The 12290-nt window shown below is 41.3% G+C and overlaps 1 protein-coding gene across 1 annotated transcript; it reads right to left on the reverse strand.

Annotated features, from left to right (window-relative positions):
• Positions 1-2441: 2441 nt before the first annotated feature.
• Positions 2442-11911, reverse strand: LOC120640547 (aspartic proteinase 36-like). Its single transcript, XM_039916417.1, has 10 exons — positions 11432-11911; positions 11220-11349; positions 10872-11119; positions 8854-9078; positions 5188-5350; positions 5034-5104; positions 4619-4709; positions 3397-3472; positions 3250-3321; positions 2442-2874 (listed from the first exon to the last, which is right to left on the reverse strand). The coding sequence occupies exons 1-10, from the start codon at positions 11806-11808 to the stop codon at positions 2723-2725; spliced, it is 1605 nt and encodes a 534-aa protein (XP_039772351.1). The 5' UTR covers positions 11809-11911; the 3' UTR covers positions 2442-2722.
• Positions 11912-12290: the final 379 nt, after the last annotated feature.

Below are 12290 nucleotides of genomic sequence, written 5' to 3' on the forward strand. Positions count from 1 at the left end.
TGATTAACACATTAGATATGGATTTCTCCATATTGCTTTTGTATTCAATTATATAACTTATCATAGATAGTATAATAATATTTTCCTCTATAATCGAAACAACCATGCTTTTCAAATTGTTTTCCTCCTGCAAGGGTTTATTTGGTTGTGGGGCAATGAAATATGATTAAAAAAAATGCGGCGGCGGGGGGGGGGGGTCATTAAGAGGAAGCGATCACAGCTTCTCCGACCGCGAAAAACCCCCCCGAACCCTGGCTCATGCCTTGCGGCGAGCACAGCGAGGGGGATTTTTTTACCCCTGCACTGCCTGCCGCAAATTCCGTCCCCATGGGGGATCGAACCCCGGCAGGCAGGGGGCGCTACTTGAGCCCTGCTAGCCAGTCAGCCGGCAGGCTCGTTCGCGGGCAATGAAATATGATGCTAGATAAGTTCTGGAAATGTCTTGTTCACATTGCAAACTGAGTTTATGTACATCAACTATAAATATAAGCAGACCCCAAAAATTTGGACAACGAGGAAGAGGTGAAATGAAATTTTTCCTAAATATTTACGGAGCAACCAGGCAACTTTAGGTGGATCTGAGACTTCCTAAGAACAATGATTCTCATTTCTTTCTCAACATTTCTTTTGATAAATTTAGCACAAATTATTTTTGTGTTTGTTACATAGGATTTCGAAAAAATATAATTTACGGAAGGCTATGAAATTGGTGGCAAAGCAATTTTTAGAGGTAAAACACCCATGGCACAACCTAGCTATTTTTTATCATTTATCTCAAATAAAGTATTCTATAGTTTGTTTGTTAGAAATTTTAGAAGATTCCGAGTAAATTTCAGAGAATTGGGGGTTGATGAGTATACCAGCAGACAGCTACATGACAAGTAGTCAAGTACCTGAGATATAGGGTTTTCGAAGTGAGATATAGGGTTTCCATCGCCATTATTCAACAATTATTGATCTTTTATTCTCTAAAGAAATGTCAACACATTATTACTATATTATAAAACGGCAACAAGAAAAGGTTGTACAGAACCACACTTCATTTCCTGAAGAAAAGTAAAATGATGCTGTATTTCAGTAGGTGGGAAAACTTATGTGATAAAAAATTGGGATTTTGCTTTGATGTAACTTTATGATATTTGATACATACTACTTTTTTATTTTTTCTTTCTAAAAGGAGAGTAAGAGTTGTGTATCATTATATTAAAAAATAAAAAAGATATGGTCATCCCCAACACCTCATCAATGCAACTCGAACTCAAAATGACTGTGACAAACTTTTATCTCTGGTTCATGAGTAAGTGGTCGTAAGTGGCAGCTGGAACCGGCGGTAAAAGTCCGTATCACCGTTGGTTTGTAATACGACCTAGCGGTGATAAGCGGGCAGTAAAACCTTCTACACAATATAATTTTTTCATACAAAATTGGATGAAGATAAATTTAATATCAAAATTATTGAACTCGATGAGATCTAAAACTTTGTAGTTGATAATCTTTTCATTTGAAATTATTTATGTACAAAAATATTTGATATAAATTATTAGACCTAATGAAACAACCTTAGATGGGAAAAAGATCACCATCAAATTTGTAGTCCTCAACGAGATCTAAAACTTTATAGTTAATAATATTTTTATTTAAGATTATTTTAGCATCTAAAAATTTCATATAAAATTTTAAAAGTCAGTATCAATAAATAATATCTAACTTTTTTAATCACAAGTGATTGTATAGTGTAGTGGTAGTGATAAGGAGGGGTTGCGCGCTGCGTGAGGTTGTTGGTTTGAATCACTTGTGATGCTCATTTCGCATATTAGGTGTAAACGATGTTGGATGTTGAGATAGGCATTAAAAAAACCTTTTCCCTACCACTATAAATTGTTTACGGAGTTTCTATAAAAAGTTTGAATTTGAGAGATTGCTCGCCACCTGTTCCACGTGGCTTAGTTTCTATAAAAAGTTCATCAACTCCGTTTTGTGGTTTGAATAGGCGGTGAAACCCGATCATCACCACCGCCAGGTGCTCAAAGCGCCGTGATAACCGGAACCCACGTCGACTCCAACCCAACATCCCCTAAACCGGAGGTGAATGGATGATTGGAACCGGCAGTGATATGGGCAATGGGTTGTTGTAGCTGTGTTATCTCATTCATCTGACTGATACAAGTTATTAATTATTATGTATTATAATATGTTAGAATTTTCTGAAGATTCAATGAAAATTTAAGGAAACATGAGAGAAGTAAATAAACCAGATACATGAATTAACGAGAATTATGACTCGTTGTACATAATAATAATACAGAACGAGTTCAACGGACATCCCGGGAACCGGTTTATCAAACCTATGCAGATAACACTTTTCTTTCTACTCTAAAGAAATGTCAGAACATTACTGAATCAAAAACAGCAGAGAAGTTGATACTGAACAGTTCATTTTCCAAAGAAATGTCAAAATATTACTGTATTGCAAACAAAAGAAAAACATGTATTTGACATACACATACAACTTTCGTATGGGAACATAAATTAAATGCAGCCATAGTTCCCATCTCAGCATTACACTAGTCACACAAAGGCTACTTGTATAGTGTAAAATGTTTCTGTTTTCAGTGTTTTCCGGGGTCAGACAACACAATCTATGGCCCTACCTTTCCTTTTCTTTCGTGGAAAGAATACGAGTCAAATGCATTTCCATCTGTGCTCGTGCTGTACAACAGTGTTAGCATATTAAATAGCTGGACACAACTATTACCAACAACAGAACCAGGGTCTTGTTCCAGCGGAATCTCCACCCGGAGGAGGAGATATCGTGTGAATTGACAGTATATGTCGCGCCTGTCTTGTCATCTTTAACTTTAATGCTCGATGAACCTGAAATTACAAGCAGATGAACGGGAGGGAAGTATAGGCAACCCATGAGAGTAGTATTTTTAGAACTCAGAACACGCAATGTTTGTACTAAGCAACCATGGCTTTTTCGCTTTTCCCTCTCTTTATTTCAAAAGGATAAAATTGTCTTTAATCACAAAAAGGAAATAAAAATAAAAGGTAATAAATAGGTAATGGCAGATGATGGGTTAGGAGAATATAAGTTATAAGTATGCTGAACTCATGGTTCCCAGTCTATGCAATAAATGTTGGAAATAGTCAATATCCCCAAAAGAGAACACCAAACTACAGCTGCAAGCTATTATGGAATGAACTAAGATTCTTAGAAAGAGCAGGTTTTAACGTGCTAGCACTTACAGTTGTAGTCAGTCCACCCAATGACTTGATTTTCCAAGTCATAGACAACCAACTTGTTTGAAAGAACAAGATCTGGACGAAACAGACAGTAGCATAAAAAACACAACACTTAACGAAAAGGATTCGCTGGTACAGTGCAATGCTGACCTCCCATAAGCACAATGTCCTTTCCATCCTTTGATTGTGATCCACCATTTTGGAATCCCATGCAGTACATGTCATTCTGCTCCAACGAAAGAAGTGTGGATCATAAGCATCATGACCACATAATTTTCGTGAAGCACTCGTAATCACTGTTATTTCAAACCATTGTTGTGCTTGAATCCGAAATCCCAAAAATGGAATTTGATTAACAATCTACTGGCAATAACTCTCTTAACTATGTCTATGTCTTCTACTGTACAGTATGCAGCATAGAGGCCTTCTGCTTTACTGAACAGAAATTCAAATGTTGTGTATCCAATTCAAACAAAGGCTAGAAAAAGAATTTATTCCTGAAAGACAGGAGCTTCCTGCCACAAACATTTAGAAAATGTATACATATACATATAATGATAAGCCATTTTTTATTTATATAAGCAGCAAGGCATGTAGATGTCCATGCTCGCAATATAAATGTGTGCTATTGTACTTCCCCCATCTCTACAGTGTCAATGAATTTCGACATTAATTTTCAAGTGCACATAAAGCTAGATCGATGTGCTATATATTATTATCTTTGATAATCTTTTGAGACAACTTTACTAATTTTGAAGCGAAGGCATGAATGGATGATGAATATGGTCAATTGTGTAATTCCACAGTTTGGAAAATTGCCAGAATACAAGTAGTGGTGTTGCACTTCAATGATATTCCATAGAGTGTTCCAACAGCATGTGGGACCAGCAGGTCCCCATCTGTCTCTTGAATTTTAAAAAAAAATCTCATCAAGGACAAACAGATGATATTTAAAACCAGTCAAAAAGAACAACCCAGCCTGGAGGCTTGATATAGAGTGCTTCAAAAATGTTTTGAGAATGGAAATGCTGACATAGAAACAAGAAACAAAGCAACTAAAAAGGGATGGCATTATGTAGTGCTGAAATTTGTTTGTGCCAGTAGTTGCATCATATATCCTCACAGAAAAATTTTACCAATGACAAATGTGATATTACTAGTGTTTTTTAATCATTCATCACAAAAGAGGAGAAATGCAGATGAGGCCAGGCACTGAAGCCACATTCAAGCAAGTCTTGTAAGTTGTAATATGATGAAGCGATGCAAATGGGTGAGAAATACCACTTTACTCTAAAACCTTACTTTGCCCTAAAACCTTACTCAGTTACTCTATCTTGCAAGGATATACCACCAGGAAAGAATGTCACGTTACCCCATTTGCGAAAAAGTACTCATGTGGATACACATGTAGTGCCAGATCATCCTCAAAATGAAAGGTGATAGTTGGGAATCCATCATCTACACTGCAGAAAATGAACAAAATAGTTAAGATCAAAATTTAGCAAGAGAAAATTATTTGCGGGCTGGTGATTCCTGTTCGTGTCAATTCAAATGAAAACAGAGCAAGTATGACGAGTAAGAAAGGAGGTTGTCCATTCATGAAGTATGGAAGGGCAATATCAGTATCAGAATTTCAGTACCATGACTATTTCAGCATATAAGAATGTAGCATAGACGAAATTGCAATAATAATTGGTATCATTGTCTTCTATCAATACAATGATACGCAGCTCTCCTGAGAAAAATTGGTATCATTGAACTGTAGCTATATTGTGTGTAAAGTGTACCTTCCAGAGTATTCGAAACACAGAAATTCTTGAACATTATGGAATCCTATATCCTGATGCTTTTTAAATACCTACAATTAGTTCAGAAATATAATATGTAAAAGAATGCATATCATCCTTCAAGGGATGAAAAGGCACAGGATCTTTGTCGTACCGCAAGCATTACTTCTTTGAAAACCAATTCTGGAAGGTATGTCAAGGTTGTACCACTGTCGATTATGGTACCTTTTTTGTCTCCTGTTTCGAAAATATGAGCTGGGAGCTGTAATGTAGTACCATCAACATCGACAGACTTAAGGTTCACATTATAGTGTGGCCTGGAAGGTAAAATTATGAAAGGCTATGAGTACGACATAAATAAAGTGAAACAGTCAGCTGCACTGCATTGCGCATCAAGTAGAAGTGCCAGGACTGTGCACTCATATAAAGTTTGTAATAATACCATTGATAGAACTTTACAGATTTAAACTCCCAAAAAACGATATTATGTTCAAAAAGGCCATGAACAGAAAAAAGGAAAAGGATCAGGAAGGATTACAAGCACAAGGGCATTGGTAAAACATCTATTTGTAGCATGACATGAATGCCAGCGACAGAAAATTTGTCTAACAAGCAGATCTTTTGATAACATATATCTTGACCTTTTGAAAACATATATCTTTCTTTTCTTCGCACATGTTATATTACCAAATTTTATCCTGTACTTAATTTATGTCCATTTCTCATATCTTTTTTTTCTTGTTATCCATAGTTGGATACTAAGCAAAGTGCCTAATTGTCACTTGTTAGAATTGGGTCAGCTTTCAACATCCATCAAGCTCTTGTAAACCAATCGATCAAGAAGGTTAACATTTTTAATCTTGCAGAGTGAGCAGTGCATGTGTACAGTTGTATACTATCTTGTAAGGTTTCTGGTGAAACAGTAACATATAAGTTGTCCGTCATTCTTTATTACAAGTATGGTAGGACTAGGATGATCCTTTTCTTCTATTTCGCTTGAAGTTTCACATGTAAATCCTAGCAGGCACATGTAAAATTTTTCAGAATATATAAATACAAACCCTTAGAAATGTTTTTAACCACTCAAGTTACAAACCAGTAGATTTCCAAAAACATGCTGCATTTTCCCTTGGACTGACTGACTACAACATAATAACACAATATACCTTGATGCTACATATGAATGATGGATCAAATAATGATATGCGGGAATAAGTTCAAAGGCAGTTTTTTGTTGCTGGCATACTCCCTCCATTCCGAATTATAGGTCGTCTGACCTTTTTAACCCCAACTTTGACCACTCATCTTATTCAAAAAATTTGTACAAACATAGTCAAATTTAAGTCATTCTTAAAGAAATTGTATTGATAAAGCAAGCCACAACAAAAGAAGTGATATTTTGCCATAGTTTTAAAGGCGGTAAGGCGAGGCGAGGTGAGCCGATGCTTTCCGGACCCCTAGGCAAGGCAAGCGACGCCTTAGCAGCAAGGAAGCAAGTGATAGCAGCAGGAAGTGAAGGAAATAAAAACAAAAAAGAAAAGGAGAAGGGAAGAAAAGAAGGAAAAGGAACTGGGCTGAAAGCACTCGGTTGGCCCAGCCCATTAGTCGGCCCACCATACCAAGTTACCAACCACACCCCTTGTCTTATCTACTTCTCTCTGCCTCCACTCGTCTCTCTCCCTCCCGAGATGCCTCCCTCAAGCAGCGCCACCGCCTTTGCTCGTCTCTCCCCCTCCATCTCCCCTCCCCTCCCTCCCTCTCTCTGTGCCCGTTGACAGCACTGCGGCGGCGGTGCCGGAGCCCTGCGCTGGGCTGAGGAGGACGTGGGACTGCGTGTGGTGGAGTAGGGCGAGGCGCGGCGTGGCGGCGGCAGCAAGTAGAGGCAGGAGTGCGGCGCGGTGGAGAACGACAGCGAGTAGAGGCAGGAGAGCAGGACGGGGTGCGGCGGCGGCGAGGTGGAGTCTATTTCCCCTCCATTATTCCCCTCCCTCCCTCTCTCTTGCTGCTTTTTAGCTAGGCGACCAGGACGCCCAGGATTGTTTGAGCGCCTGGATGCCTAGGCGACGCCTTTAAAACCATGTATTTTGCACAAGTTTTTGAATAAGATGAGTGATCAAACTTGGGTTCAAAAAAAGTCAAACTACCTATAATTTGGAACGGAGGTAGTATTATTTTTTTGGGGCATGGGATGGAACAGCAAGATGAGTGGATAGACATATGGCAATATTCCATTGAAATGTTGAGCATAGAGAACCAACTTCCATGTGGCAACAGCTCATAATAGTTCTCTAATCACATATGGCAAATAGTTAAAAGTAATTGTAGTTGGTCTTGTAATAAGAGACTAAAGTTGTGTTTAACTAAATTAATAATGACCATTCATAATCAGTCAAGTTTGTCACGACTATAACATTCACATATCTATCCAAAACATGCCATATTGCAGCCACTATTCAAAAGACAGCTGCATGGCCCATATAGGCCCACACTCCAGTCTGAGCCTAAGCCTAGCATGAACCACCTAGGCACCACTGCTGCCTAGAGATTAATCACCAGCATAGCACGCCAAGAGAGCTAGGAGGGATGGTGTAGCCTAGTGCCTAGGCTGCTTTGGGAACCCTGCCACATTATATGTGTCACACTATCACCTCATAAACATTGAAATTGCACAACCTAATACAGCCATATAGGATTAACCAATCCATGTGTGCTATCCCATTAATATACAACTTCATCCTCTAACCAATGTATGATCCCTTTGTTTGCAATCACTTGTCACTTTTGACTCCCAACTTATCAATGACTCTCTGGCCATGAAAATTTGTAGGTTTGGACATACATCCAGTCAAAATTGAAACTTCTCCTAGCAATATCTTTATAAAAATTTGAATTGGAAGCATGCACCAATGTAGGTTTGTCTTCAAAAAAAAAAACTTCATGTATTGGGTTCATAAGCATATTAGAGTAAAAATACTTGGTCCGTGTTGTGTCTTGAAATGTCATGTTTTCATGACCGCACAATGCATCTCCACTTCCTAATGTCTTTGATGGGCACAAGGTAAATTAGATCACCGGTTTGGGTCCTATTTATAAAAAAGATATAATTGTAAGTAATTGTGAATAGGCCAAGTGTGGTGGGTATTCCCTAATTGATCAAGATGTGCTATCTAAGCATAAGGAGGAAAGATGATACTGTCATCATGGTTAAATCTGGGCTCAGTGCCTCAAATCACAAAATAAAAAAGTGAAGTAATTGATTGACACAGGTGGTAGTGTGGTACAAATATGTATAGGTAGAGAAGAGCATGAAAATGGTAACCTAGTAATTAATGAAACTCATGAACTACGAACAATTAGCAAAGCATCATCTTGACCAAGTCATCAAGCTAAGGTTGTAAAAACCTCACTGCCATCAATCAAATTCCAAAAACTAACCGGCATGATACTTATTTTATATAAAGAGGCATGAGACTTGTCCTTAAAGTCCAACTAGAGCTTTTATTGAGGCAAAATAACAGTGATTGCCCATTTTGTATTGCATCACCATATGCAGAAGCGACGAGATGTTACCCTACCAATAAAAACATCACATGGTGCAAATATTGTACTATCACATCTTTTTAACACAGAACTATGTGGTGTCACTTTTTTTTGTCTCTTTACACAGAAGTGTGATAAACCGCCTAAGTCCTAAAGAAAGTTTTAGGAACTGAACATTAGCTAAAAGAAAATATCAATACTGAAGACAGTTCCAGCAAGGTTCACCATGAGCGTAATGCAAAAAAAATAACAATTAGTACGAGATGGCTAACATACATACATGTCGGGTACCAATGGTGTTGTTTTTACTTTTGGCTGCACCACGTTTCCAATAGCGAAAATTCCACCTCCTTGGACGATATCCAAGCAATGAGCAAATACCTTCTTAACTTTACCAGCAGCAGCTAGCTGTGATAGCATTGATGTATTTGCCTGGCCAAAACCAATAATTCCATCAAGGGCTTGGTTTGAAGTTCCCAAATCCCCACCTTGCTGAGCACCACACCTACAAAGGAAAGGAGAATCATTTATCCCCACAGAAGTTTCAGAACTCAAGCCAGGTTAATGATTTGAACCCTGTCTCCAACTCAGTTCCTCTATTGCAATCTTATTAACAAGAAAACGAGTGATTAATATGGTAAACACAACAGCAGAGTTAGGTACCTTCCCTGATGCCTAAGTTTTCAATGAAGTGATAGCATAAACGCAAGGCCAAGATAAAGGGCAAAGTATTCAACTTGATTACCTCATATTGAGCATAAATAATTCAGGCTCATGCCAATAGAAGCATGGGCAGAGCTAGGATCAAGCGTGGACCCGGGCTGAGGCCATAAGCAAACATAAAATTGCTAAAACTAGAGCTTAGTTCCATCAACTTTTAAGTGATCTACCATTGATTTGTTTGGCCAAGGACCCAGCCTGCAGCACGCCTAACCTGGGGCCTGGCTCCACCCTTGAATAGAAGAATATTAGCTATCTCTCTGTAGCTATGGCCAAGAATAATGTTAATCTCTTGAGACAGAGTAATAGCAAGTAGAAATCCTACCTAGAGGGATTGCCATTGCTACACAATGACACAATGCAAGTGGATTTGCAGGAACAATTGCACATTGTTTCCTAACTTACACGTGATGAAGTTATTCAGCATATTTGAAGTTGATTATGCATCCACATCTTTGATAACACAGGTAGAGCCAATAATAGCTCACCTAATGTGGGTTGTCGAACATTTAGCCCTCACGATAGGGCCGTACCAAAATTTTGTAGGCCCTGGTGCAAGATGTAAAATGGGGCCTTATATTTCGTAAATATAAATAATCAAACTAAATTAAAATTCATTATTTAACTTCATGTGTTTAGCAGTGCTAAGAAATACCATAATCAATTATGCTAAAGGAGAAAATGAATATTTCTTATCAATATTTTCTTAACCTCTATTAAGCCCCTGTTTGCATCCTTCCAAACTAATGCTTAGCTAGCTAATTGATAATAGTTTCGATTACCTAACTAAAAATTAGCTAGCTAATTGATAATAGTTTCTATTACCTAACTAAAAATTAGCTAGCTAACATTAGCTGGATGTGTTTGGATCCATCAGCTAATTGCTAATTTTTAATACGAATAGATCATGTTACCCCTATGTTTTTTTGTGCCAAATTCAGGGGGGAGAGGGAAGTGGATCAGGGGTACAAAAGACTTTAAACACCATTAGTTAGGATTACCTGGGTTTCATCAGCTAATAAAATATTATAGTAAAAAATAGTTGATGCATAATTGACTATCATTAGCTGACCTGTTTGGATCCCTAATAGCTAAATTTAGCTAGCTAATCATTAGCTAGAGGATCCAGACAGGATCTAAATATAATCAGCGTCTTGGCGACAATTAGAAAGTCGGCAACTCGGCAAGATAGCAACTCACGAGTCACGACCACAGGCGGCAGGTGATGGCATCGGCGCTTCATGGCTATCACATCAAGCATTGTGCTTCCTGCACTCCTGAGTGCATGGCCGCATAGACGAACAGTTGAAGTCAAACCATCTTATTCTATAGGCAACAAGGCCTCAAGGAAATGAAGCGTCCGTCCTTCAAATTTGACTCCGTCTGTTGACTCTGGCCTGTTCACCTGTGGGAAGAGCTACTGCTGGCTATCGGGCCCGGGCTAATTAAGTGCTGATTAATTAGGGGGCGGCCATGATTTTGGGGGCCCAGTGTGGTCGCGCCGTTTGCGCCGCACAATATACGAGCCTGCCTCACGAAAACGGTTGTAACACAACAAACCGCGAAATCGTCACTCACCCGAACGTGACGCTGGCATTGCCAGGCTTCGTCTGCCCATCCCCAGTTACTTGATCGAACTGCAGCGCATCAGTGACGAAGAACCCTGTCGTCGAGCTACCATCACCGTACATGACTTTGTACTCGCAGGGCACGTTGGAGCTGCACCTGGGCAGCTTGCCCCCGTAGGTGGCCGCGCAGAATTCCTGGTCGCACAACACTGTGCTCCCGCTCGAGGACGCCTTGGGGTCGTAGAGCGTCAAATCTAGCTGCACGGGGACGCGCACACCACATGTCACATGGAAGTGAACAGATAACTCTGCAATCGAGACGCTGAAACAGGGAGCGGGGGCGAGAGATGGTTGGTACCCCGAGTCCGCTCTTGCGGGGGCATTGGTCGCAGGTGATGCAGTTAACCCAGAGGATGTCGCTGCCGGTGTCGACCTGCAGGAAGTAGTGCTTGGGCGGCGTCCCGAGATTGATCTCCGTGAAATAGAGCCTGCGCGCGCCGGCCCATCCCGATTAATCCCCAGAACGAAATCAACCACACTCCGCGTAGCGCATCGCAGCAGAGGTAGTACCCGGTGTCGGTGGGGAGGCCGAGGCCGCCGAGCTTGAGGTCGGCGGCGGCGAGTAGGCGGCCGTGGCGTCGGCCGTCGTGGGCGCGGAGGGCGGTGATGTTGCCGCCGGCATCGCCTCCGGCGGGGAACTTGCGGCGCACCTGGAAGACGCCGGTGTCCGCGGCGCCGGGGGCCGCCGCCAGGAGCAGCGCGAGCGCGGCGAGGAGGAGGGCGGCGCGCGGAGCCATGGGTTTGTTATTGGTGGGCGCGGCGAACGACGGACCGCCCTGCGCGCAGCGGACAGCGGCTGCGGGGCGGCTATTATTCGGGCCCCCTCCTCCTCCGCGGCTCCTCCTCCTTCCTCCCCACCGGCCTCGGAGGCCCGGCTCGGGAGGCATTTTGAGTGCGGGGGAGGGGCAACCAAGGCACCGGAAAACGGGGAGGAGGAAGCTGGAAGGGGAAAAAGCGAAGCGCCGGGGACGGGGGAGGGTGGCCCGGATTGGGGCGGGCGGGCGGCCAAATCGCCGCTCTTCGCGGCTCGACTCGACGGACCAACAATGAGCCTGCTCGGATGGCCGAAAGCCAACGCTAGTGGCTCATTTGTGCACTGTAGCAACAGGGTTACGTGTCGCAACGGTCACCAGCAGACCGCAACGGTCGCCGCCCAGCCGCTTTCTCCCATTTGAATGGGCTGATTTCGATTTTTTTTTTCTTACAGAGTTGCCTATTCCGCGGACGACAAGGTAGCGTCTGTTTGAGAAGCTTCAGCAACTCCTGCAGCAACAGCTCATACTTCATACTCAGATCCCTACTTTCTTAAGCAAGGATTGTTTCTACTTTTTGAAATTTTAAATTTTGTCTTAACTTTAACAATAGTTTC

Source organism: Panicum virgatum, chromosome 7K (genome assembly GCF_016808335.1).
Source record: "Panicum virgatum strain AP13 chromosome 7K, P.virgatum_v5, whole genome shotgun sequence".
NCBI classification, from domain to species: Eukaryota; Viridiplantae; Streptophyta; class Magnoliopsida; order Poales; family Poaceae; genus Panicum; species Panicum virgatum.